The following is a 27,931-nucleotide window of genomic DNA, read 5'->3' as shown; positions in this document are numbered from 1 at the left end:
TGTCTACAGCTGGTCTTAGCTGGAAGGGTTTGCATCTGCCCTCAGCACTTCTTGGCTACGGAATGGAAAACTGAACAAGGATGGACCCCATTGCTGATTACTATTCAGTGATTCTGCCTGCAGTGTGCATTAATGTAGATATCAGAGGAGGACAGGTGATAATAAAGTTCTCTCTATAGTCTCATCAAATACTCCCATGCCAGATTCAATAAGAGTTAGATTCAGGGCAAAGTTCCCTTTAGGTTTCCCCAAATCCAAGTGCATGCATGATTCTGATATTTCCATATCAGAATCTTTCAATCATTCTGGTTATTACTTCCAAAGATGAGGCCAAAGAGTAAAAAGATAATCTTTAATTGTAACTTTTATCCTTGCACATTACTTAGAAAATATGATTTATACAGCATTAAATTGTAACACAAAGTTCAAATGGAGCATCACTGATGGATGATTTAGGAGCTCTATTAGATAATCACATTAAAGCACAGCTCCTCACCATACTGACAGTGTAAAAAATCATACAGAACTACAGAAAAATATAATTCCACATCTTATAAAATTACCAGTCTCTTTCAATGAATAGAAGTGAACAAATAGAATGAATGGACTTCTCCCAAAGAAGCATCCAGTGCATTTACTAATTTATTATCTAATGTATATACACATCTGGTTTCTAGTTTAAAGTTAAATTATTTAGTACAATGATTGGTAGAAAGTGCTGTTGCATATGGCTTCTTCCTCCCTCCCAGTGTCATTCACTTCCACCATGTTTCCGCAGTGCTGCTGCTTATGAATTATTGACATTGTGCTCAATCTACAGCCCCTTTCATTTCTACCCCTCTTCATCTGGAATGAAATTATTTATATGTCAACTAACAGTGGACAGATATTTCTACACTTAACTCGGACAAAACAGCAAGTCTTTTGGGCTGGTGTTGTGCAAATGCAAACATTATTAAAGAACAGAGACAGTTTTCCTTTCTTTTCATCATCTTCGTTACTCTCCTGCAAAAGAAACTTAAAGCCTGAATCATCTCAATTTCACCCCCACCCCAATGTCACTTCTATCAACTTTCAGGCGATCTACCTCATTGCAATGAACAGGGATCTCTGTATATTTTCCATCCCTCCACCCTTGGAGGCGGAATCTATGACTTTAAAGTCTGCCCTCCAATGGTTCAGAGGAGGAAATTGCAGATAAATGACAACTGAGGGTATAATTCATGTTGTTGATTGGACGGACAGAGCAAATCCTTGCTGGAGCCTCCAGGCTCCCAAGTTGTAAAGCTATGTGAAAAATAGGAGAAACAAATGCCAGGTGTCCTGCTCCAGTGGTGCCGGTGCCAGAGATAGCACCTTCAGGGTCAAACCGGAGAGAAAACAAAATGTCTCCAGTGTAGGACATTGATCAATTGTTCTTAACCCGTGACCCTTTGGTCAGATTCTACATTCCAGTTCACACACGGTGCCCAGTACAGTACTAATATTGCCAGTACCACATCGCGGCGCCACGTGCTGCACGCGGACATCAGGATCATCAAGAGGACCAGAATCAGTACGCATGCACACACACAGACACACACCCCAGCTAAAGTGCGTAGTATTAAAATAATCAAGTACTCAGTGTCCACAGTAGTGGGTGATACTATAGTATCATCATGTTACATCTATACAATTGCAGTTTAAAAATTGGTTGCAGTGACTTCATTTTATCTGTATTTCAGCCCCATGTCAGTTCGATTTGGATTAAATTTGCACATGGAGGGAAAGCTTGGCAGCCTGAATTGTCCAGGAAGCAAGTAGTTCTTGTACATAATCAAATCAAGTTGGACCTCACCATCTCTCCCCATTATTCACATCATCCCTCTACAAGTAAACCAAATTATCTCATAATTATGAAGTTGATTTAAAGGTTGAAACCGAAAGTGAAATCAGGGATAGCACTAACTTACAGGATAATTACAGGTCAGCCCCATTTTCCAGTGACATAATGTCCCAATAAGACCTGAATAAAATGTATTTCCATTCAAAGCTCTTCACAACAAACAAAATAAATGTAAAATAAATCCTCCAGCTGCAAGGATGTTTTTGAATGCTCTATGCATTACTAGCGATAATTCTTGTCTGTGGTATGCTGTTTTTCCCTTATTCATCCCAGTTACATAGGGCTAAAGCTTTGCAGTTCCATAGATGTCCAAATTCAAAGTAGATCAAATCATAAGCTCTGAAATAAGGCGACAATGATGTAATGAGGCTGTAAAATAGACTGACACAGAGCTTCAATCAATTCTTCTTTGCAAGTTTAAGATTAAATCAAAATTTACATATTACACTCCTTAAACATTTTAACTAATACATATGGAATAGATATTGGCTCATACAGGTTCACACTACTGCTTAGATAAAACAGAGACCTCGCCTTGCCACTCAGAGATCTTTCATTACCCCCTTGGTAATAAATCCAGTGATCCAACTACCCTTCAGCAATCACTGAGACAGACCATTCAGAGACAGATTCTTCAAAAGCTTGATTCAAATACCTATCAGTGTTGAAAGGAATGAAAATGTTAAATTTTCAAAACAAAACAAACATGCAGTTCTGATGCAATGTTTTGTAGACATCTTAATCAAGAAGCAGCTTTACATTCAGCCAGTCATTCAGTAGGTTCAAATCTGCATAGGATCAATTCACTGCTGTCTAATCTGCTTCCTGCTGCTGTTTTGTCCGTCAGCTATGATGCAAGGCTGAGAACATCTGTGAATAAATACTGGCCTAGTAAGGAATAGTTCATTTAAGCTGAGAAACACCTGTGTTTGGATTGGTGAATAACTTGCAGGTTGATTGTATATTAATTCCAGTGCTGTATGGATTGCTGAATATTAATTCACCACAAAACCCCAAAACAGCAGAATGAAATAATTTTACCACATAGAGTATGTTGAGTGAACCGATTAATGCTGATAACGAGCATAACGTTCAGAAAATAGTTTCCCACTTCACTATCGCTATGATACTGGACTTTTTTGAAGGAAGCACTCCTTTTTCATCTGTGGGCTTGATTTGAATAAAGCGTTCACCATAAAATGTGGCTTTAATGTCATCAGGTTTGATGAAAACACTTAAGGGATCAACATCCGGAAACAGCTCTCGCAGCTTGGTGATATTTTTAAGGGTTTGCATTTCTGCAGTGCTTTATTCAAATGAAGCCTGAGAGTTTGTGCCTCAATGGTTTAAGTTTATATAGCTGCCTGAAGGATAGGAAGGTTGAATACCTTTGAGATATTTCTGTCAAAGACAATCTCCATTTCACACACCAACCAATAATATTCAAGGAGGTTGCATTTAAAGTGAAAGCACAGAGAGAACCCATGCATCAGATGTCAGTACAACAATCATGAAATGGGACACTATTCGGAATGAATTATGTGGAAGATTTTCAAATGTTTCAAAGTATTCCTGAAAGCTTTGGAAGGCTTTGCAAAGATTGCCTACAGTTTCTTGGCATTTCCCAACCATTGTTCCACAGTAGTTTTATGTTTTGAAAAAAAATAGCAAATCAGCATTAAAACGACAGAAATTCTAAACATGTCTGACTGAATGAATATATATTCCTCTTAAAAATAAACATTTATAATTTACAAATAAAATTAGTGAAGGGTGCAGTTGAATTTAAAAAGGAGGCTCCGAGGCCATTCCCATTAAAATACGTGGCCATTGGCTGCATGGATGGCAGACGTATTCTCGTAGATGAGTGAAGATGTGTTTTGGTAGATTGTATCGGTTTGCGGTTTGTTTGCTCTGATGTACTCCATAGCACACTGGTTCAAGAAGACATACTGCGACTGGGGAGACAAAAGAGAAATTTGTAATGAGAGGTACCAGGACAGCTTGGTGTACACAGTGACCTTCAGATTAATGTTTCCAGAAAGGCCTGCTGTGCCCAATACCCTGCCATCTCCACCACTCAGTAAGACCGAGAACCCAACTCTGTTCACTCACACAATGAGACCAACAGTGTTAACCAATTCATCTCACAAAACACGCATCAGTGGTAGTAATCCATCCTCCGCTGTAAGATCAACATCATTAACACCCGATCTCCATTAGCGAGATGAATCAAGGCACCCACCCACCTTCCAACAATGAGACTGACAGTGCCATCACTCATTCCCAATGGGTCTCTGAGACATGGGTGATATGCATGATTAGCAAAGAGTGATAGTTACCCATCTTTGCAAAGTAACACTGAAGTACAAATGACCTTCCTCGCAGCGAGACTATGGGCATATTTTCTGTGCCATTCTGATTGGCACGGTTTTAGAGTTAGGTCTTGAGCCATCACCCACTTGTCCAGAATTGCCAGCTCCATTCACGTGTCATAATGAAATTCGGTATGATAACTTATATATGTTTGTTTAATACAGTGATTGATGAGAGCATTGTTTTGTAAACATAAGTGACCATTGAACTGACCAGCACCTTTAAAGTGGAAAAATCAGATACATTCAAGTACATTAGCTTCTGGATAAACTGTAATTCTGCACTGAAGAAGAGTGAAATTTCTATTTGAGTGCATCAACAGTTCCCTTTGCATTTGTGATTTACTTGAATCCCTTGAAACTTTGCTGCCTGTCCTAACCTGTAGCAAGTCCCATTCACCTATCACCCTTGTGCTGTCCAATTTACATTGGCTCCAAAGCAATGGTTCCAAAGCAATGCCCCAATTTTAAAATGATCATCCTAGTTTTCAACTCCCACCATGACCTCAACACTCCCTATCTCTGTAATCTCCTCCTGGCCAGGGTCTTGTGCCCCTCCAATTCAAGTTTAAACATTTCTGATTTTAAATTGCATCACTAGGAGCAACAGTGTGCCTGTTTCAAGGCCAAAGTAGTGAAATTCACTCCCTAAACATTTCCACGTTATTTCCTCCTTGAACCCTCCCTCATTGACCAAACGTTTGGTCATCCACTCCAATATCCAATGTACCTTTGTGTCAAATTTCTGTTTAATAACTCTTCTGTGAAGCGCCTTGGGACTTTTTACTACATTAAAGGTGCTACATAAATGTATGTTTTGTGATTATTGCCCCAAGATGCTTTAAAAGAGCTTTATCAAACAAAAACATCTTTATTAGCCAAAGGATGATATATTAGGATGGGTGACTAAAAGCTTGGTTAAAGACATAAACTTTGGGCGATATCCACTAGCCGTATTGCGCTCTCCCTCGAGTGCAGTGTGGCTGGTGAATGCCGGGAAAGCTCTCTCACGAACTTCCCGACAGTCTTTGCGCCTTGCGGGATTCACCCAAGTCCCGCGAGGCATCGGAGTCCGAATTCCGCCCACAAGGGGCGTGACCAAAGGGCGCGCGCCGAAGTCGGTTTTAAACCCGCTTAGCTGAACTTACCCGGTACTCATCGGCAACGCGGAATCCACCGGCCTACTCAGCAAGGCTGCAGCCGGGCACTGTTCAGCACTGGTCCACACAAACGTGGACCAGGCAGAACGGCACCCAGGCCTCCTAGGCCGTCGGAGACCCTAGGATGGTCAGGGTAAGTGCAGGGTGGCTCCCTGACCCTCACCCTGGTACTGCCACTCTGCCAAGGTGCCCGGGTGACACTGGTGTGGTGCACTGCTTGAATGCCCATGAAAGGCGGGTTGAAGGGGTGATGGGTGGGGATCCTGGAAGGGAGGGGGTGATTCCCAGGAACTCCATAGCAGGGTGTCCTCACGTGGGGTGTCATTGTGCATGTGTGGGGGACCCACAAGGTCACTTAGAGATTGGGGCACCATTTCAAAATGGCAATGCAATCTTTTGAGTTCCGCTCCCCAGTGCCGAAAAAAATTCTAAGTGTGGGCTAAACTGGTGAGAAACTCCCCAGTGCCCCAAAAAGCGACTAAGTGTCATTGAATAGTGGTGGAGAACTCACTGGCAGCGGGAAACTCCCTGAAAAAGCTGCCCTAAACTTAATTTAGAACTTTTTTGGGAGAATCCACAGGTCGGCGCAACATCGAGGGCCGAAGGGCCTGTACTGCGCTGTAATGTTCTATGTTTACCGCCTCATTTAAGATAGCTCATAGAGGTTGAGAAGCAGAAAAGTTAAGAGTTGGAAATTCCAGAGCTTAGGGCCGAGATGGATAAAAGTGCAGCAGCCAATTGGAGGGCAAACAAAGTGGGGCGGGAAGGGGGAAACAAACAAGCCATTCTTGGGAGGGTTATAGGATTACATAGATAGGGAGGGAGGGATGAAGCCAAGGAGAGCTAAAACCGTGGAGGAATTTGAAAATATGAATGGTAATTCAGAATCAAGGTGTTGCCAGACCAGGAGCCAATGTGGCTCACTAAGTACGTGAGTGATGTGCCAATGTGTGAAGTTTGGATATGGGCAATAAAATTTTAGGTGAGTTCAATTTTATGGAGGTTGGAAGATTGGAGGCCAGTCAGAATTGTACTATTGTATATGTCTCTGGGGAGATTGCAAAAGCATGAATGGGCTGAGACAGGAATGAAAATGATAGATATTATGGGTAAGTCCAAAATGTAGCATACCAGTCAATGATAAGAGGTGGTCATGAAGTAAAGATGGGTGATATCGGCATACAGTGGAACTTTGATGTTTTTGGATAATGTCACTGAAGGGTAGCAGGGACAGGTCCTTGAAGGACTCCAGAGTGTGGTGGGTGTGTGAGAAGGAAGAGAAACCATTACAGGAGGTTTACCTTTTACAACAGGATAGTTAAGAGTTGGATAATGGAGGGGAGGTGAAGGAGCAGGATGGTGTGATTAACTATGTCAAAGGCTGCAGAGAGTTTGCGCTGGATTTTCAAGACATTTGAGAAGAAATTAAAGTTGAAATTTAATGAGAACCCATTTAGTAAGAACAATACCAAAGTGATGGCGACCAATGGAGGCAGCCCGCAATTGGCCAGTGGTGGAATCTTGTGGTCTTGCCACTGTCGGTGGCATTTCGCATCGAATCCACCCCACGCTGCCGGGAAACCCATGGCAGGGGTGCACTGTCAGCGGGACAGGAAGCTCCCACTGGCACGAACAGCTTGAAGTTCATGATGCCTGCAGTGGGTCGACTGAATTTGCCGACAATAGAAATTTGAAATATTGTCATTGGGAGTGTTTTCAAAACCAAAGGATGAGTAAGAAATTGAAAGAGCGAAAAAATATAATACAAGAGCAAACAAGCAAAAAGTTTTAAAATCTTTATCTACAAATCTAGGCTGACACACCAGTGCGGTAGAGAGAGTGCTGGACTGTCTTCGGTTTCTGTATCGTCTGTACTAATTATTTAATAGAAATAATTATTATAATAACATGGAAAAGGGGTAGACTGAAAGTATAATTAGCTTATTCACTGACGCCTAGTTGTGGGGAAAAGCTTGTGGTTCTTATTGATTAATATGCATTGATGGCACTGCTGATCTCCAAGCCCTATGATCTTGACTGTGCACAAATGAATATCTGCATTATTCACTGGTGCTGGGTGTCTTACCTCAGTCTGCACCATCAGTGGTCGGTGCATTCGCAGCTGATGGACTGTGGCCCAGATATCGACCTGTCTGTTGTTGTCTATCTGATAAATCATATGATCGATGCAAATGAATGTCCCCGTCCGACCAACTCCAGCACTGAGAGAAAGGAGGCCAAAGGTCAGTCACATAATAATAATAATAATCTTTATTATTGTCACAAGTAGGTTTACATTACTGCAATGAAGTTACTGTGAAAATCCCCGAGTCACCACACTCCGGCACCTGTCCGGATATACAGAGGGAGAATTCAGAATGTCCAAATCACCTAACATGTCTTTTGGGACTTGTGGGAGGAAACCGGAGCACCCGGAGGAAACACATGCTGACATGGGGAGAATGTGTAGACTCCACACAGACAGTGACCCAAGCCAGGAATCAAACCCAGGTCCTTGGCGCTGTGAAGCAACAGTGCTAACCATCGTAATTATGATAGAGAGTCAAACTCCTCTGTCCTTGCAGCCACTTCATTCCCACCTGATTTTTTTCCAGTGAGGGAAGAAAATTCTTTCATGAGACACCAAGTGGCATAATGGGTTTGGCATTCGCCTTTCACCTCTGGGGAAGAGGGTTTTAAAATGGCCCAGACTATGGGATAGAAGGCAGCTCACTGAAAAGGCTACTTTGATAATAATCTGTACATACTTGAGTGCCTTGCAAGCATGGGCCAACAACAAGATTATCCCTAATTCAACACAAATTGGTAATCTCACTCCGGAAGAAAAATAAATAAGGTGGGAAATTGAAAATAAAATCACAGTAATACATCTTGGAATGTTTTTCAAGAGTGATGTAAGAAAGTTATACAGCAGAAAGTTGATGATGATGACGACAACAATGACAGGGAAGGTGGTGGGCTTAGTGGTAACGTCACTGGACTAGTAATCAAGAAGCCCAGACTAATGCTCTGGGGACACAGGTTCAAATCCGCCATGGAAGCTGGTGGAATTTAAACTCAATTAATAAATTTGCATTTAAAAACTAGTCTACCGGTGACAACAAAACCATCGTCATAACAAAAACCCATCTGGTTCACTAATGTCCCTCTAGGGAAAGAAATCTGCCGCCCTTACCTGGTTTGGCCTTCATGTCACTCCAGAACCACAGCATTGTGGTTGACTCTTAATTGCCCTCGGAAATGTACCAAACCTGTTATGTTCTGCGTTATGGCCACAGTACAGATGCACACAAAACATCTTAACGGATCACAATGTTCCAGACCCCACCATCACTGGGTATGTCCAGTCCCACCAACAGTTGAAGGAAGTTGCCTGGAAGTCTCATGGCATCACAAAAAGCGGGACAAATCCAACCCAGCAATTACTACCCTATCAGTCTACTCTTGGTTATCAGTAAAGTGATAGAAATTGTCCTCAACAGTGCCATCAAGCAGCACTTACTCAGTAATAACCTGCTCACTGATGCTCAGTTTGGGTTCCTCATTTTAACCTTGGTCCAAACATGGACACAAGAGCTGAGCTGAGAGTTACTGCCCTTGATATCAAGGCAACATTTGACCGAGTGTGACATCAAAGAGGCCAAGAAAAACTGAAGCTAATGGGAATTGGGAGGAAATTCTCCACTGGTTGGAGTCATATCAGACACAGAAAATTGGTTGTGGTTGTTGGAGGTCAATCATCTCAGTCCTGGGACATCACTGCAGGAGTTCCTCAAGGTAGTGTTCTAGGCCCATCCACCTTCAGCTGCATCATCAGTGATCTTCCCTCTACCAGCATTGGAAAGGGTGCAGAGGAGATTTACCAGAATGTTGCCTGGTATGGAGGGAAGATCTTATGAGGAAAGGCGGAGGGACTTGAGGCTGCTTTTGTTAGAGAGAAGGTTAAGAAGTGACTTAATTGAGGCATACAAGATGATCAGAGGATTGGATAGGGTGGACAGTGAGAACCTTTTTCCTCGGATAGTGATGTCTAGCATGAGGGGACATAGCTTTAAATTGAGGGGAGATAGATATAGGACAGATGTCAGAGATAGGGGGCGAGATTCTCCGACCCCCCGCCGGGTCGGAGAATCGCCGGGGGCTGGCGTGAATCCCGCCCCCGCTGGTTGCCGAAGTCTCCGGCACCGGAGATTCGGCAGGGGCGGGAATCGCGCCGCGCCGGTTGGCGGGCCCCCTCGCGCGATTCTCCGGCCCGGATGGGCCGAAGTCCCGCCGCTAAAATGCCTGTCCCGCCGGTGTAAATTAAACCACCTACCTTACCGGCGGGACAAGGCAGCGCGGACGGGCTCCGGGGTCCTGGGGGTGGGCGCGGGGCGATCTGGCCTGTGCGATTCTGGCCGATCCGCGGGCGGGCCTGAGCCGTGGGGGCACTCTTTCCCTTCCGCCTCCGCCATGGTCTCCACCATGGCGGAGGCAGAAGAGACTCCCTCCACTGCGCATGCGCGGGAATGCCGTCAGCGGCTGCTGATGCTCCCGCGCATGCGCCGCCCGGAGATGTCATTTCCGCGGCAGCTGGCGGGCCACCAAAGGTCTTTTCCGCCAGCTGGCGGGGCGGAAATTCGGTCGCCGCTGACCTAGCCCCTTAAGGTTGGGGCTCGGCCCCCAAAGATGCGGAGCATTCCGCACCTTTGGGGCGGCGCGATGCCCGACTGATTTGCGCCGTTTTGGGCGCCAGTCGGCGGACATCGTGCCGTTTCCGGAGAATTTCGCCCAGGTTCTTTACTCAGAGAGTTTTAAGGGCGTGGAATGCCCTGCCTACAACAGTAGTGGACTCGCCAACACTAAGCGCATTCAAATGGTCATTGGATAGACATATGGGCGATAAGGGAATAGTGTAGATGGGCTTTAGAGTGGTTTCACAGGTCGGCGCAACATCGAGGGCCGAAGGGCCTGTACTGTGCTGTAATGCTCTATGTTCTATGAATGAAAAAGATTATGCAGTACAGACTACATTTGTGGGTGAAGAGGGAGTATTGCTCTGTATCTTGCTGTGCCAGATTAAATTGAGACTACTTGATGCTGTCACTGAGGAATGGGAGGGATTTCAGTTCCCTGAACCAACAGTCTCACCTTGATAGATATAAAACCATGGAAAGGGGAAAAGTAAGAAACTCTTTTTATTCTAACTGTGCATGTAAATGAACTGCTGAGCAACCAGGAAAAAGCGGGTAGCCATTATGATCTGAACAAATCTATTTTGGAGGGAATTTTGCAGGTGATGGGTGTTCCCATGCACCTGCTGACCTTGGCCTTCCCAGTTTGTCCGTGCATCTTGTTCTCTCATCATCTCAGGACCAGCTGTGAATGTAAGGACTGACTCTTTGGACTCTAAAAACCTGTGGACTTCGGGACCACTTTCAGGCCCGACCCCGTTTACTGTAGCAGCAGGAGTTCAGGGATGATCTTAATGGAGGCAGCTAATTAAGAACCTGCCTCCAGTATCACTGTTCAATTAGGACTTGAGAGCAGGCTCAGGAGGCGGGGTGGTGGGCAGGGGAAGGTAATTTAGTGACCGAAATGTGAAGGAGGCCAGCAGCCTTCATTGTGACTGTGAGTGCAGCGACAGTGAATGGAACACAAGAGGGAACAATGCAAGAAAAGGGACATTCCATGAAAGACAGCTGCTATGCCAGGCCCATGCCTGGGGATAATCATTGCTTTTCCAACTTCACCAAGTAAAAGTCAGATTGCTTTTAAATGTCAGGTACTTTCCTCCTGTGAGCTGCGGAGTTCTGCTAACTTTGGGGATCCCAGTTGCCTTGGGGAAGATTGGAAAGGCTGATGGATATCCCCATTATTTCCTGATCTACCTTAATGGGCTTCCCACCGCTGCAAGATAGGTTACCACTCGCAATCTGAAGCTGCCTCAACTCACTCCTTTGCTTAGCTCCTGCACCAAAAAAACCACTTCCAAGGTGCTGGGAAAAGTCCTCCCTGCTAAATCTCTCACTCATTTTGTTTATCTGTCTCTTGGGCTAATTGCCCCTTGCAGCAGAAACCCGGTGGGAGTGGATGGGAATTTTTAGCAGACACCCAGCGGATTTTTTGCTTGACTTGTTTGCAGCCTCTGACATGGTCGGTGATACTATTATCTTTCAGAGCCTGTCCAGTCAGAAGGCACTCAATTTGCCACATTCCATTCTTATCCATCCAGTTATAGACAGAATATCACCAACAATAGTTTCTCTTCACACTCCCACACTGCTACCTCTGGTGTCCCCCAAAGATCTAGCCTTGGCCCGTCCTATTTCTCACCTACATGCTGCCCCCCCAGTGATGTTATCTAAGCATTAGATTCCACATGTACGCTGACAACATCCAGCTCTTGATCACCAGTCGTACCACCTTGCTCAACCCTTCCATGGCCTCTTGATTATCAAGAGTGCTTGGCAGAGCAACTAGATATTGGGAAGACCAAAGTCATTGTCTTTGGTCCCTACTACAGCACTGTGGGTGTACTCTGACCAGGTGGACTGCAAGAAGTTGACCCATCACCATCTTTTCAAGGGGAATTTGGGATGGACAACAAATAGTGGCCTTGCCAGAGATGCCTGCATCACGTGAAAAGAATAAAACAAAAAGTCTGTGATTCAATTCCCCTCCCTAAAAACTGTCCGAGTTGGATACAGACTACTCACAACATTGGTGTGATATCTTATCTCAAGATGAATTCCTCAGGGAATCTGAAACTCACTGCCTGAAAGGGTGGTAGAGGCGGGATCCCTCACTTCAGCTAAGCATTTAGATGAGCACATGAAATGCCTTAGCATATAAGGCTATTGACCAAGTGCTGGAAAATGGGATTAGTGTAGTTAGGTGCTTGATGGCCGGCGCAGATATGTTGGGCCGAAGGACCTCTTTTAGTGCTGTAAAAACTCTATGACTCTATGACCACCGTTCCCCATTCAGCATGGAGGAGGTTGCTAGAAGAAAGAGAAGTCCAGGAGATAGGATATTGTTATGTTTTGCAGTTAGGGGTGGGGCCCCAAGAGATCTGAGCATTCCTTAGGGAGCCTGGAAGAGTACTCAAAACTCCATTCGGCTACACCTAATGAAGAATTTCTGTTTAAAACCTAATCATAGAGAGCCCTAGTGGCTATTCAGCAGATTTCCTTGGAAGCATCATGTGACAGCAAAATCAGCAATGTTAAAATGTAGAAAAGGCAGGAATGCTATTACTCCATTTTTATGGCTCATCTGCTCCTTTCTCTCAGGCTATTCTACCAATATAACATCTGTGCAGTGCCCACCCTAACCAACTTTCCTGCCTGGACAGGATAACCTGCCAAGCATCCCTGACCTTGACCTCAAAACCACGGTTGACCATTAATTGGGAGTCCTTAAGTGCCTTAATTGAGGTGAGGGTGGGCAGCCACCTGAGGTTTTCTCCCACACACCCGCCCCCAACTTTAAAATTGTGGACAGGGTGCGAAGCGACAAGGAGGATAGTTCAACCTACAGCACGTTTACAGCCCCATCCCACTCCCTGCAAACCCACCAGCGGGGACCCATTAAAATCAGTCCCTAGTTCCATTTACTTCATAAAGTGCCTCAGTGCAAAGCTACAATACACAATATCCAACACTGAATATACAATATTCAAAAACAGTAAAGTGATGGTCTCATTACCTGCAGTGCACCACAGAAGGCCCACTCTTTGGGTACTGATTGATGTACTGCCGCACTAAGTTCCTGAAGTCAATGAGGACCTCAGTGGTGCTCGGGACTCCATGGTCAGGCCAGCCTGTAAAGTGGAAATGCCGCAGGGCACGGTTTTCTTTGGATTTTTCCTGTCGGAAAAGAAGAAACAGGTGGCATTGTCAGAGGATCTATACAGGCAAATAATCTGGTGAGTATGGTAATTTTGGACCATGATGATTTGGAATGATAACAGACATCACAGGTAAAGCCAAGACAAACACATACTTTGCAGCCAGCAACGATTGGTATGCTTACCAATCTCTCCATTTTGTTACCTTTCACTGAGCCAGAGTAACAGCGCAAGATGTCAAACAAGATAAAGGGCAGAATTTAATGGAAACATTTCTAAGTTCATTTGTGGTTAGTCTTTCAGGGAGTTTTCCGTCGGCTCTGCTGACGAATTCCCCACCGTTATCCAACGACACTGAAGTCACTTTTTTGGGCCCTGGGGAATTTCTCACCGGTTGAGCCCACACCTAGGACACGATTCTCCCAAAAGGGAACAAAGTCCCCCAGTGAACGCATTTAGCTGCGTGTATCTCGGCACTCGCAGTGTTGAGAAAACAAGGCTATTCAATGTGACTTGCGTTGAATAAGGTGCTGAGCGGGGAACACTTTTAAAAAATATATTTTATTAAGGTATTTGAAAATTTTTATAATAGTAACAAAAACAATGACATCGATATGGTAAAATAAACATTCCCCCCCCCCCCCCCCCCCAGCCCAATCTTCACACACCTCAACCATACAACAACAATCGGCCGCCCCTCCCCCCACTTGGAATACTGCTTCTGCTGACATTTTTAATTTTCCCCGAGAAAGTCGACAAACGGCTGCCACCTCCGGGAGAACCCCAACATTGACCCTCTTAAGGCAAACTTCATCTTCTCGAGGCTGAGAAACCCAGCCATGCCACTAACCCAGGTCTCCACACTCGGGGGCTTCGAGTCCCTCCACATTAATAAGATCCGTCTCCGGGCTACCGGGGAGGCAAAGGCCAGGATGTCGGCCTCTTTCGCCCCCTGAACTCCCGGATCTTCAGACACGCCAAAGATCGCTATCTCCAGACTCGGCACCACCTGTGTTTTTAGCACCGTGGACATTGCTTTAGAAAAACCCTGCCAAAACCCTCTAAGCTTCGGGCATGCCCAAAACATGTGGACACGATTTGCTGGGCTTCCGGCACACCTTGCACACCTATCCTCTACCTCGAAAAACTTGCTCATCCGAGCCAATGTCATGTGTGTCCGGTGGGCTACCTTAAATTGTATCAGGCTAAGCCTGGCGCACGATGAGGAGGTATTAACCCTGCTTAGGGCATCCGGCCATAGACCCACCTCTATCTCTCCTCCTAGCTCGTCCTCCCATTTGCCCTTAAGCTCCTCCACCGGACTTTCCTCCGCCTCCGAAAGCTCCTGATACCTTCCACTCTCCCACCCAGGTACCGGAAACTACTCTATCCTGTATCCCCCGTCTGACAGCAGCGGAAAGGCCGGCACCTGTTTTCTCAGGAAGTCACTCACCTGCAAATACCTAAAACCATTCCCTGCTGGCAATTTAAATTTATCCTCCAAAGCTTTCAAGCTGGGAAAGCTCCCATCTATAAATAGATCCCCCATCCTTCAAATTCCAGCCCTGGTAAAACCTGGTACAAACCGGTGGTTGTTATAAATCGGGGTCCAAATCGGTGCTCCCTCCACTCTCTTATACCTCCTCCACTGCCCCCAGATCCTCAGATCCGCCACAACCACCGGACTTGTGGAGTATCGGGCTGGCAAGAACGGCAGAGGTGCCGTTACCAATGCTCCCAGACTGATGTCTTTACATGAAGCCGCCTCCATCTGCTCCCATGCCCACCCCTCCCCCACTACCTAATCATGGCTATATTAGTCACCCAGTAGTAATTGCAGAAGTTCGGCAGCGCCAACCCACCCTCCCCCGACTGCGCTCCAGCAACACTTTCTTCACTAGCGGGGTTTTACCCGCCCACACAAAGCCCAAAATAATCTTATTCACCCGCTTGAAAAAGGCCTTAGGGATGAAGATGGGGAGGCACTGAAAGACAAACAGAAATCTGGGGAGGACCGTCATTTTCACGGTCTGTATCCTCCCCGCCAGTGATAGGGGGAGCATGTCTCATCTCTTCAAGTCCCCTTCCATTTGTTCTACCAACCGGGATTGGTTTAACTTGTGTAGTGCCTCCCATTTCCAGGCCACCTGGATTCCCAGATATCGAAAGCTCGTCTCTACCATTCTAAGTGGCAGCTCTCCCAGTCTCTTCTCCTGCCCTCTTGCCTGGATTGCAATCATCTCGCTTTTCCCCATGTTCAATTTAAAAATTGCCTGAAAAATTGCCAAATTCCCCCAAGATTCGCATTACTTCCCCCAACCCCTCCAACGAGTCCGAAATGTACAAGAGCAGGTCCTCTGCGTAGAGCGAGACCCGGTGCTACACCGCGCCCGCGCCCCCCCCCCCCCCCCATCCCCACCAAACCAGCCCTTTCCAGTTCCCAGAGGCTCTTAACGCCATGGCCAATGGCTCTATGGCCAGAGCAAACAGTAACAGGGAGAGGGGGCACCCTTGCCTAGTCCCTCGGTGTAGTTCAAAATACCCCGACCTCAGCCGGTTCGTACACACACTGGCTATTAGTGCCTGATCGAGCAACCGCACCCAGTCAATAAAGCCCTCACCAAACCCAAACCTTCCCAGCGCCTCCCACAGGTAATTCCACTCCACCTGATCAAAATACTTCTCCGCATCCATTGCGACCACCACCTCCACCTCCTGTCCTTCTGAGGGCATTATAATAACATTTGGAAGCCTTCGAACATTGGCCTTGAGTTGCCTGCCCTTAACAAATCCCTTCTGGTCTTCCCCTATCACCCCCGGGACACAGTCCTCTATCCTTGTGACCAGTATTTTAGCCAGCAGTTTGGCACCCACATTCAGTAGAGATATCGGCCTGTATGACCCGCATTGCTCCGGATCCTTCTCCCGTTTCAAGATCAATGAAATCAAGGCCTTCGACATTGTTGGGGTGGGGGGGAAGGATTCCCTTCTCTCTTGCTTTGTTAAATGTCCTCACCAGCAGTGGGCTCAATATCTCTGAAAACTTCTTATAGAATTCCACCGGGTAGCCATCAGGCCCCGGGGCCTTGCCCGACTGCATGCCCTTCAGTCCCTTGATGATTTCCTCAATCTCAATCGAGGCTCCTAGCCCCTCCACCAGGTCCTCCTCCACCCTCGGGTACGTCAACTGATCCACAAATTGCCTCATCCCCTCCACCCCAGCCTGCGGTCCGACTCATATAATTTACTATAAAAATCCTCGTTCACTCCCACTGGGTCCAGGACAGTATTACCATCTCTATCTACTCTTTACTTTACCTATCTCCCTGGCCGCCTCTCTTTTCCAGAGCTGGTGCGCCAACATTCTGCTTGTCTTTTCCCCATACTCAGATCGCTCCCTTTGCCTTCCTCAACTGTTCCACTGCTTTCCTTGTGGTCAACAGCCCAAACTCCACCTGTAACCTCCGCCGCTCCCTCAGTAGCCCCGCGTCCGGGGCCTCCGAGTATCTCCTGTCCACCTGGAGTATCTCCTCCACTATCCTATCCCTCTCAGCCCATTCCACCTTTTCTCTGTGGGCCCATATTGAGATTAATTCCCCTCTGACTATTGCCTTCAAAGCTTCCCAGACCGTCGCTGCAGAGACCTCCCCCATATCATTTATTTCCAGGTAGTTCTGGAAGGACGTGTTAACCCGCCCACAGACCGCTTCATCCGCTAGCAACCCCACATCCAGTCTCCACAGCAGGCATTGCCCTCTCTCCACACTAACCCGTAGATCCACCCAGTGCGGTGCATGATCCGACACTGCAATTGCCGAACACTCAGTATCCACCACCTTCGGTATTAGCGCCCTGCTCAGAGCAAAAAAGTCGATGCGAGAGTATACCTTGTCGACATGTGAAAAAAAGGAAACCTCCTTCGTCCTTGGCCGTGCAAACCTCCATGGGTCTACTGCCCTCATCTGTTCCATAAAACCCTTCAATTCCTTTGCCGCAGCCGGCCTCCTTCCTGTCCTGGATTTTGACCGGCCCAATTCCAGATCAATGACTGTGTTGAAGTCCCCTCCCATGATCAGGTTACGTGGCTCCAAGTCTGGGATCTTACCTAACACCCACCTCATAAATTCCACGTCGTCCCAATTCGGAGCATGTATGTTCACGAGTACCACTCGCACCCCCTCCAGTTTCCCACTCACCATTATGTACCTACCCCCCTTGTCTGACATGATTTACCCTGCCTCGAATGCCACTCGTTTGCTGATCAAGTTATGTCCCTACCCCCCTGGTCTTTGAGTCCAGTCCTGAGTGGAACACTTGGCTAACCCACCCCTTCCTCAATCTCGTCTGGTCTGTAACCTTTAGGTGTGTCTCTTGTAGCATTGCCACGTCCGCCTTCAGCCCCCTCAAATGCGCGACCACGCGAGTCCTCTTGACCAGCACATCTCCCGTTCCATGTGATCAGCCTGGATGGGGGGATTCCTACCCCTACCCGCCCCCCCTCCCCGCCGACTAGCCATCACCCATTTTAGGCCAGCCTCGAGCTCGCGTCCTCGAGCCCCCACTCGGGCGGTCACCGTTCCCGACCTCCCATTTGTCCCCTAGTAACAGTTCCTCCCCTGTCAGCAAGCACTAAAACCCAATCCCCAAGTCAAGCTGCAACTTAACACCTGTCCACCCCCCACTGCGCTTCCGAAAGTCAGCTGACCCATGCGGACTTGATAGCTCCCGCCCCTGGCACCAAGCAGTCTGTCTCCCAATTGTACTCTCCTCTCTTTCCTCCCCCACATGAATAAACATTTTAAAAGCATCACATTTCCCAGTAAACAAACAACAGAAAAAAAACCAGTGACGAAACAATCACTTTAGAAAAATAGTCACCCAAAAAGCAGAACTAAATTCAAAGCCCATCCCCCCCCTCTAACAAGACCCATTAGCTCAAACAGGCACCCTTTCAAAATGGGGAGCCGATCTCCGAGTTCAGCTCCCCAGTGTTGAAAAAAATTCTAAGGGGGCGATCTAACAGCCAGGCTGCGCCCGCTACACAGCTCTCCGTGGCACAGCATGGCTGTTGAAAGCTGGGGGATGCCGTTCCCGGGATCAACCTGGCTTGCAATGCCACACGAGATTCAACGCAATCTCACAAGATGTGAATGTTGCGATGTGAATCCCACCCGCAATGGGCGGGATTACCTTTTGACAAATCTGTATATTAGTTGGTATGGGCACTGCCAGGGTGCCACACCTGGCACCAACTGATGCAATAAAGCCTAACTCTGTTAGAGGATGCTAAAGAGAATTTAATTTTTTTTTCCCAATTAAGGGGCAATTTAGCGTGACCAATCCACCTACCATGCACATCTTGGTCTTGTGGGGGTGAGACCCACGCAAACACGGGGAGAATGTGCAAACTCCACACAGATAGTGACCTGGGGCCAGAGTCCTTGGCGCTGTAAAGCAGCGGTGCTAAACACTGCGCCACCGTTCCGTCCAGGGAGTAGAATGTTAATTTGTAGAGACAAGTTATTGTTCTCTTTGTCTACATAAAAGTGTGATTTAGCTGTTTTACTGATTAAATAAAACCCAATCCTAATTACTGGGCGGGATTCTCCGACCCCCCGCCGGGTCGGAGAATCCCCGGGGGGCGGTGTGAATCTCGCCCCGCCGCTCCGACGCCTGCTGCCGTACTCTCCGGCACCGGTTTTCAGGTGGAGGTGGGGATCACGCCACGCCAGTTGGGGGCCGTTGGCAGCATCCCCCCCGGCAATTCTTCGGGCCCCGATGGGCCGAGCGGCCGTCGGTTTCTGGCCAGTCCCGCCAGCTTGAAATGGACATGGTCCCACGCGGTGGCACCTGGCTGGTAGGCCGGCTGGTGCGGTCCTCGGGGGGGCCCACGGTGGCCTGGCCCTGGCCGTGGGGGCATTCCTTCCTTCCGCGCCGGACTCTGTAGGGCTCTGCCATGTCTGGCGTGGAGAAGATACCCCCTGCGCATGCGCAAGAGTTCTGCGCATACGCGGAACCACGCTGGCGGTTCTGCGCATGTACTAACTCGCGCTGGCCCTTCGGCGCCGGTTGGCGCGGTGCCAACCCCTCCGGAGCCAGCCTAGCCCCTGGAAGTGTGGACGATTCTGGTTGGCCTGGCGCCGGAGTGGTTCGCTCCTTTTGTTTACGCCGGCGTCGGGCCATCGGGGAATTCGGGAGATTCCCGCCCAGAGCCTCCACATAAAAGTCAGTTTATAGGGCTGTGATGTCCCTTATTTCTAATAAACATCAAGAACTTTGTCACTGTGCCGCCCATTCGAAAGAGAATTTGATCGGTTCCTGAGAAAATTAAGTCTACAGACCATTGGTATAAAAGGCAACAATTGAAGAGGTAGGATGTTGCATCAGAGGATGGACATTAAAAGGAGTTGGGTGGGCCTTTAGGTTGTGTAATCTCGAATAATTTTCTTCAAAAGCACACTTAACATTTATCATTAGGAGCCTTGGTTCCTATATAGTACTGACTGAGTTTTCAGCTCATCAAAAACTTCCTCAATCCAGCTCTCAATCCAATAGGCCAAAATAGAGCAGTGGTTTGAGCAATTTTGTTCTACGTTTATCTGGGACTCACATACGGTTCACAAGGGAATTAAGATGTTAGACTTTTGGTAAATTATGTTCCATTTACACCTCAGGTGTGTTTGATTTCTATTCAGTTCTTACAGCAGAAGCAGGAGTCAACGGGGAAGATATCAGCTGTACCACAGGCAGAGGTATATAGCCTTCATATGGAAGGAAGTCCCACCTCAGAGTGTTGCTGGTTATCTGATTGGTCAGCTGCACCTCTCAAAAGGATGACTACAGCTGGGACAATATGTAGTCTTAAGAACCGTCAGGACAAATTCAGGTCTGGTGGGGCTGGCAGGGGAGGCCCAGGGGTGTTCTTGATGGAGAGGTCGGGGAATGTGAGGAGTGTGTATGTGTGTGACGATAGTACGCAAGGAGGGTGGGATGGTGGTTGGGAAGAGACAGGACTTAGGGGAGGAACTCAATCAGGAAAGGGCAGGGGGTGGGGGCAGTTATGGAGGTTTTCCTTCACGGGCAGCCCAACCTGCAGAACATCCCTGATCCCGACCCTCCGCCCACCAGTCTCAAAATTGGTGGACATAGTAGCCCATAAGTGCCCATTAATTGGCCACTGAAGAGCCTCAAATCAGTGTGAGGGTGGGTAGCTGCCCTCGGTCATGCACCCCATTCCCTTAAAAATTGTGGACAGTGTGTGGAATGACAGGGAGGATGGGCCAACCAGGAGATATTACAGCCAGCAACCCCCCCACAACCCACTGTTATACCGTCAATTCACGGTGAGACCGTGAGAACGAGTGAATACTAGACTTTATTATCCAGGAACTCGCCTGCCAGTATCTGTTGTACAAATGAGTGCCACCCACAGGTGGCCGGTCTATATATCCCTGGTGAAGGCGGAGCCAGAAGCGGAGCCCACCGGGGTTCCAGTACAGTACCTGGAAGTAGATCGTATTATCATTTCCAGGTCATAGGTCACAGCACTATATAGAAAGTTCATACTTGGGTGAATACATTCACCACACCCACACTGCAGACCCCATCAGTCAGGACCCATTAAGGTACGCATGATTCACCACACACAAAATCCTAAACATTTCTATCCTCAATCATTAATGGTTGCTCCATGTACCCTATGAACATTGAGTGAAGTTGAATTAAAATCTCCAAATTCTTTTCACTTCGGAGCATCACAGCCAACGGACAGTAGAGTTCAGATGACTTAGCATTATGACCATGCTGCCCAATCATGCCACTCAAAACTGGGGCGCAATTCTCCGATATCGGCGCGATGTCTGCCGACTGGCGCCCAAAACGGCGCAAATCAGTCGGGCATCGCGCCGCCCCAAAGGTGCGGAATGCTCCGCATCTTGGGGGGGCCGAGCCCCAACCTTAAGGGGCTAGGCCCGCGCCGGACTAATTTCCGCCCCGCCAGCTGGCGGAAAAGGCCTTTGGTGCCCCGCCAGCTGGCGTGGAAATGACATCTCCGGGCGGCGCATGCGCGGGAGCGTTAGCGGCCGCTGACGACATTCCCGCGCATGCGCAGCAGAGGACGTCTCTTCTGCCTCCGCCATGGTGGAGACCGTGGCAAAGGCGGAAGGAAAAGAGTGCCCCCACGGCACATGCCCGCCCGCGGATCGGTGGGCCCCGATCGCGGGCCAGGCCACCGTGGGGGCACCCCCGGGGGCCAGATCGCCCCGCGCCCCGCCAGGACCCCGGAGCCTGCCCGCGCCGCCTTGTCCTGCCGGTAAGGTAGGTGGTTTAATCTATGCCAGCGGGACAGGCATTTTAGCAGCGGGACTTCGGCCCATCCGGGCCGGAGAATCGCGGGGTGGGGGCCCGCCAACCAGCACGGCGCGATTCCCACCTCTGCCGAATATCCGGTGCTGGAGAATTCGGCAACCGGCGAGGGCGGGATTCACGCCAGCCCCCGGCGATTCTCCTACCCGGCGGGGGGTCGGAGAATCTCGCCCCTGTTCCTGGCAATGGGAAAAAGCAGTCCCTTCCAGTACAAGGACACATTTACAGCAAAACAACTGAATATCCCATCATTGAGGCTGATTATTTCAAAAGAACGACCTAGGGTTGTATAAGAACAACATTCATGGATTGCTGAGTGGGTAAATGCAATAATTACTGTGGTACTGTGCCATGCCAGGATGTAACGGATTCAACGAAAATCAACCTCGGTGACTATGTTGAACATGATCAGCACCAAGCCAACGACAGGTCCCTTATAATGATCAGGCACACAGAGAAAGCTACCAAGGGGAGGGGTTGTCCAAACAGCATTATAGATGTAGTGACTGCCGATAGGGTTGAAAGTGTGGTTTCCTAATACTTTGTGCAAAAAAAGAAAACATGTTTTTGGTCTTTTTAATTATGATGGGGATCTCAATCATATGATTTTGTTATACATGTTAAGTGCTGCTCGATGGCAGCAGTTGTAGTTCACAGGACTCTCTCCTGGATCCATTATGCACCCTATTGCTTGTTCCCAGAATCTAAACTGTTGTCAATGACTTAACTCTTCCAAACGGATTTCCTTAGTGTTCTCTTGAAAATATAGATAACTCACCTTTACTATTGTAAAGTCCCTGATAGTCCAGTCTTGGAGAACTAGTTCTGACGTCATGGTAACAGTTTTGTCTTCATAGATGTGAGGACGTTCAGTTGGCCAGTACTGCTCACATTTTGCCTAGCATGTGGCATAAGAAATAAAAAATAAATAAAATAAAATCTAACTGAGAATTTCATACTATTCTCTTTTTTTTAAAAATTTGTTTTTATTCAAAAATTTTCAATAATGTTTACAAATCACTACAAAAAGAAAAACAACGGAAAGTAAACACAGCAATAAAACAGAAAACAACTTAACCATTTAACAATTTAACAAAACAAGGTGGGGTATCTGCCCTTTACAAATGAAATCCAACCACCGCCCAAACCCCCCCCCCCTCCCCTCCCCCCCGGTTTGCTGCTGCTGCTGACCTCCACCTAACGTTCCGAGAGAAAGTCAAGGAACGGTTGCCACCGCCTGGAGAACCCCTGCAAGGACCCTCGCAAGGCAAACTTTGTCCTCTCCAACCTGAGAAATCCCGCCATGTCACTGACCCAAGCCTCTACACTTGGGGGCTTCGCGTCCCTCCACATTAACAAGAGCCTTCTCCGGGCTACCAAGGAGGCAAAGGCCAGACCTCCGGCCTCTTTCGACGCCTGCACTCCCGGATCGTCTGATACCCCAAATATCGCTATCCCCCAGCTCGGTTTTACCCGAGTATCCAAGACCTTGGACATAGCCTTTGTGACCCTTTCCAAAATCCTGTAAGTGCTGGGCATGCCCAGAATATATGGACATGATTTGCTGGGCTCCCTTTGCACCTCACACACCTGTCCTCCACCCCAAAGAACTTACTCATTCTCGCCACTGTCATATGCGCCCGGTGCACCACCTTAAACTGAATTAGGCTAAGCCTGGCGCAAGATGAGGAGGAATTGACCCTGCCCAGGGCGTCAGCCCACAGGTCCTCATCCAGCTCCTCACCCAGCTCCTCCTCCCACTTGCCCTTCAGCTCCTCCACCGGGGCCTCCTCCGCCTCCTGCAGCTCCTGATATATTTCCAATACATTGCCATCCCCTACCCACATGCCCGAGACCACCCTGTCCTGTATCCTCCGGGAAGGCAGCAGCGGGAATTCCCTCACCTGCTTTTTCACGAATGCCCAAACCTGCATGTACCTAAAGATATTCCCCGGGGGTATCCCAAATCTCTCCTCCAGCGCCCTCAGACTAGCAAAAGTCCCATCAATGAACAAGTTGCTCATCCATTTGATACCTGCCCTGTGCCAACTTAGAAACCCCCCGTCTATTCTACCCAGAACGAACCTGTGATTGTTCTGTATCGGGGCCCAGACTGAAGCCCTTGCCTCCCCCCTGTGCGTCTCCATTGCCCCCAGATCCTCAATGTCGCCGCCACCACTGGGCTCGTGGTATACCGCCTCGGCGGAAGCGGCAACGGTGCCGTTATCAGTGCCCCTAAGCTAGTATCTTTACAAGACGCTGCTTCCAACCGTTTCCACGCCACCCTCTCTCCCTCCATTACCCATTTCCGAATCAGGGATACATTCGCTGCCCAGTAATAGCTGCAGAAGTTCGGCAGCGCCAATCCCGCACCCCCCCTGACTGCGCTCCAAGAACAGTCTCTTAGCACGCAGGGTCCTGTTTGCCCACACAAATCCCATAATAATCCTATTTACCCGCTTGAAAAAGGACTTGGGCATGAGAATGGGAAGGTACTGGAAGACGGACAAGAACCTGGGGAGGACCATCATCTTTACGGACTGCACCCTGCCCGCCAGGGAAAGCGGCAGCATGCCCCACCTCTTAAAGTCCTCCTCCATCTATCCACCAGCTGCGCTAAATTGAGCTTGTGCAGGACCCCCCAGCTCTTAGCCACCTGAATGCCCAAGTAGCGAAAGCTCCTCTCCACCACCTTAAGCGGTAGCTCTCCCAGTCTCTTTTCCTGGCCCCTCGCATGTATCACAAAAGCTCGCTTTTTCAAACATTCAGCTTATACCCTGAAAAGTCTCCAAAATCCCTAAGAATCTGCATGACCTCCCCCATCCCCTCCACCGGATCCGTAATGTATAGGAGCAGGTCATCCGCATACAGTGAAACACGATGCTCCTCCCCCCCCCTCCCGAACCAACCCCCTCCAGTTTCTCGACTCCCTCAACGCCATGGCCAGCGGCTCGATCGCCAGGGCAAACAGCAGGGGGGACAGGGGGCACTCCTGCCTCGTCCCTCGATGTAATCTAAAGTACCCCGGTTCGTCGACACACTCGCTAACGGGGCCTGATACAACAATTTGACCCACCCTATAAATTCCTCTTCAAACCCAAATCTGCCAAACACTTCCCACAGGTACTCCCACTCCACCAGATCAAAGGCTTTCTCCGCGTCCATTGCCGCTGCCACTTCTGCATCCCCCACTTCCGAGGGCATCATGATCACATTCAGGAGCCTCCACACATTCGTGTTAACTGCCTTCCCTTCACAAACCCAGTCTGATCCTCATTGATCACTCCCGGGACACAGTCCTCAATCCTAGTGGCCAAAATCTTGGCCAACAGCTTGGCATCCACATTAAGGAGCAAAATCGGCCTATGGGAGCCACATTGCAATGGGTCCTTATCTCGCTTGAGGATAAGCGAGATCAGAGCCTGCGACATCGTCGGGGGATGGGTTCCATTTTCCTCAACAACAGTAGACCCAGCACCTCCAAGAATTTCCTATAAAACTCTACGGGATACCCATCCGGTCCCGAGGCCTTGCCCGCCTGCATACCCCCTAATCCCTTAATCAGTTCCTCCATCTCAATCGGGGCCCCACATCCCTCTACTCGCCCCTCCTCCACCTGTGCAAACCTCAGTTGGTCCAGGAACTGCCTCACCCCCCCCGCCCCCCCCCCCCCCCCCCCTCTGGGGGCTCTGACTCGTACAATTTGCCATAAAAGTCCTTGAAGGCCTCGTTAATCCTTGCCGAGCTCAGCACCGTGTTACCCTCCCTATCTCTAATCCCCCCAATCTCCCTGGCCGCCTCTCTCTTCCACAGCTGATGCGCCAGCATCCTACTTGCCTTCTCCCCATACTCGTACACTGCTCCCTGTACCCTCCTCAACTGAGCCTCAGCCTTCCCCGTGGTAAGCAAGTCAAACTCCGCTTGCAGGCTCCGGCGCTCCTTCAACGACCCCTCCTCGGGGGATTCCGCATACCTCCTGTCCACCCTATGTATCGCCCCCACCAATCTCTCCCTCTCTATCCTATCCCTCTTCTCTCTGTGGGCCCTGATTGAAATTAGCTCCCCTCTGACAACTGCCTTCAGCGCCTCCCAGACCACACTCACCGAAACCTCCCCATTATCATTGGTCTCCATATAGCTTTGGATACACCTCCGAACCCGCCCACAGACCTCCTCACCCGCCAATAGTCCCACGTCCATTCTCCACAGAGGGCGTTGGCCTCTCTCCTCCCCAGCCCCAACTCCACCCAATGCGGGGCATGGTCCGAGATCGCAATGGCCGAATACTCCACCCCCTCCACTCTCGGGATTAGCGCCCTGCTTACCACGAAAAAAATCAATCCACGAGTACGCCTTGTGCACATGGGAGAAGGAGGAAAACTCCTTCGCCCTTGGCCTGGCAAATCTCCACGGGTCTACTCGCCCCATCTGGTCCATGAACCCCCTCAGGACCTTGGCCGCTGCCAGCCTCTTAAGCGATCTCAACCCAGACCGATCCAGTTCCGGGTCCAGGGCCGTGTTAAAGTCCCCCCCCCCCCATTGCCAAACTGCATGACTCCAGATCCGGAATCCGACTCAACATCCACTTCATGAACCCTGCATCGTCCCAGTTCGGAGCATACACATGCACTAGCACCACCCGGGCCCCCTGCAACCTGCCACTCACCATAACATATCGACCCCCTTTATCCGCCACAATAACCGCCGCGTCAAATGCCACCTGCCTGCTCACCAAAATTGCGACCCCCCCTGTTCTTCGCATCCAGCCCCGAGTGGTAAACCTGCCCACCCATCCTTTCCTCAGCCTGGTTTGATCCGCGATCTTCAGGTGCGTTTCTTGTAGCATGGCTACGTCTGCCTTTAGTCCCTTTAAGTGCGAAAACACACGGGTCCTCTTGACTGGCACATTCAGGCCTCTCACGTTCCACATGATCAGCCTGGTTGGGGGGCTACCCACCACTCCCCACCCCTGCCAACTAGCCATCTCCTTTTTTAGGCCAGCCATGTGCCCGCACCTCCTGCACCCTCCAGCCCCCCCAGGCGGAGGCTCCCCGTCCCGACTCTCCCCTTTAACATAGATTCCCCCTCAGTCAGCACAGCAGCATTGCAGCCCCCCTTAACCCCCCTCCCAGTCAAGCATCCGCTTAACCCCCCTACCCCTCCCATTGCACTCCCGTAAGTCAGCTGACTCATGCTGGCCCCGGCCGCGCTCCCGCCTCCACCTCCAATCCCCCTGTGGGTTCCCCTTGCAAATCTCCCCCCCCCCCCCACCTAAGTGGGGTAGAGAGAGTCCCCCCCCCCCCCCTCCCCCTACACCCCGTGTGAACAGAGAAAGAAAAACAAAACAAAGTACCATACACTCAAACTCCCAGCTTCAGGTGCCACCCCCACCATTTTGCTGGGTAAACTGCGCTCCCTGCCTGGGCCGACCCCACCTCCTGTGACGCAGCTCTTCCCAACTGCGACCTCGCCCAAAGCCTCGAGGGGCCAGGGCAAAGGGGGCCCAAAAACACAAGAAAAGACGGGGAAAACCCCAACATAACACCGCCCCCTCCCCCCCCACCAACAACCCCCACAGCATACTGCAGTCCATTAGCTTGAGTCCAGCTTCTCATTCTTGATGAAAGCCCACGCCTCGTCCGGCGTGTCGAAATAGTGGTGCCGGGCCTGATATATAACCCACAGCCTCGCCGGTTGTAACAGCCCGAACTTCACCCCCTTTCCGTGGAGGACCGCCTTGGCCCGGTTGAATCCCGCACGCTTCTTGGCCAGCTCTGCACTTCAGTCCTGATAGATACGGATCTCTGTTTTCTCCCACCTCCTGCTGCTCCGCTCCTTCTTCGCCCATCTCAGGACACACTCCATGTCGGTGAAGCGGTGGAACCTTACCACCATAGCTCTCAGCGGCTCGTTCGCCCGAGGCCTCCTTGCCAGGACTCTGTGCGCCCCATCCAGCTCCAGGGGCCGTGGGAAAGCCCCCGCGCCCATCAGCATACCCAGCATCGTGGTCACATACGCCCCAGCATCCAACCCCTCCACGCCTTCAGGGAGACCCAGAATCCACAGGTTCTGCCTCCTTGACCGATTCTCCAGGTCCCCCAGCTTCTCCTGCCATTTTTTGTGCAGCACCTCGTACGCCTCCACTCTAACCACCAGGCTCAGAATCTCGTCCTGATTATCAGAGGCCTTCTGCTGCACCTCCTTGATCGCCGTCTTCTGGCATCTTCTGGGTCTCCACCAACTTTTCAATCGACGCCTTCATGGGGGCCAGAATCTCCACCGTTAAATCCGCAAA

General features: G+C 49.3%; 1 protein-coding gene across 3 annotated transcripts in view; it reads right to left on the bottom strand.

Annotated features, from left to right (window-relative positions):
* Positions 1-338: 338 nt before the first annotated feature.
* Positions 339-27,931, bottom strand: part of ptprja (protein tyrosine phosphatase receptor type Ja) — a 283,707-nt gene continuing 256,114 nt past the window's right edge. For all 3 annotated transcript variants that reach the window (XM_072518944.1, XM_072518945.1, XM_072518946.1), the window contains 4 exons: positions 22,415-22,534; positions 13,131-13,291; positions 7,507-7,642; positions 339-3,843 (listed from right to left, as the gene is read on the bottom strand). In XM_072518944.1, coding sequence (XP_072375045.1) covers positions 3,700-3,843; positions 7,507-7,642; positions 13,131-13,291; positions 22,415-22,534 — 561 coding nt within the window. In that variant the 3' untranslated portion in view covers positions 339-3,699. The remainder of the gene's footprint in view (positions 3,844-7,506; positions 7,643-13,130; positions 13,292-22,414; positions 22,535-27,931) is intronic.

Source organism: Scyliorhinus torazame, chromosome 10 (genome assembly GCF_047496885.1).
Source record: "Scyliorhinus torazame isolate Kashiwa2021f chromosome 10, sScyTor2.1, whole genome shotgun sequence".
NCBI lineage: Eukaryota > Metazoa > Chordata > Chondrichthyes > Carcharhiniformes > Scyliorhinidae > Scyliorhinus > Scyliorhinus torazame.
Note: the sequence above shows the minus strand (reverse complement) of the source record. Positions and strands in the feature narration are given on the sequence as shown.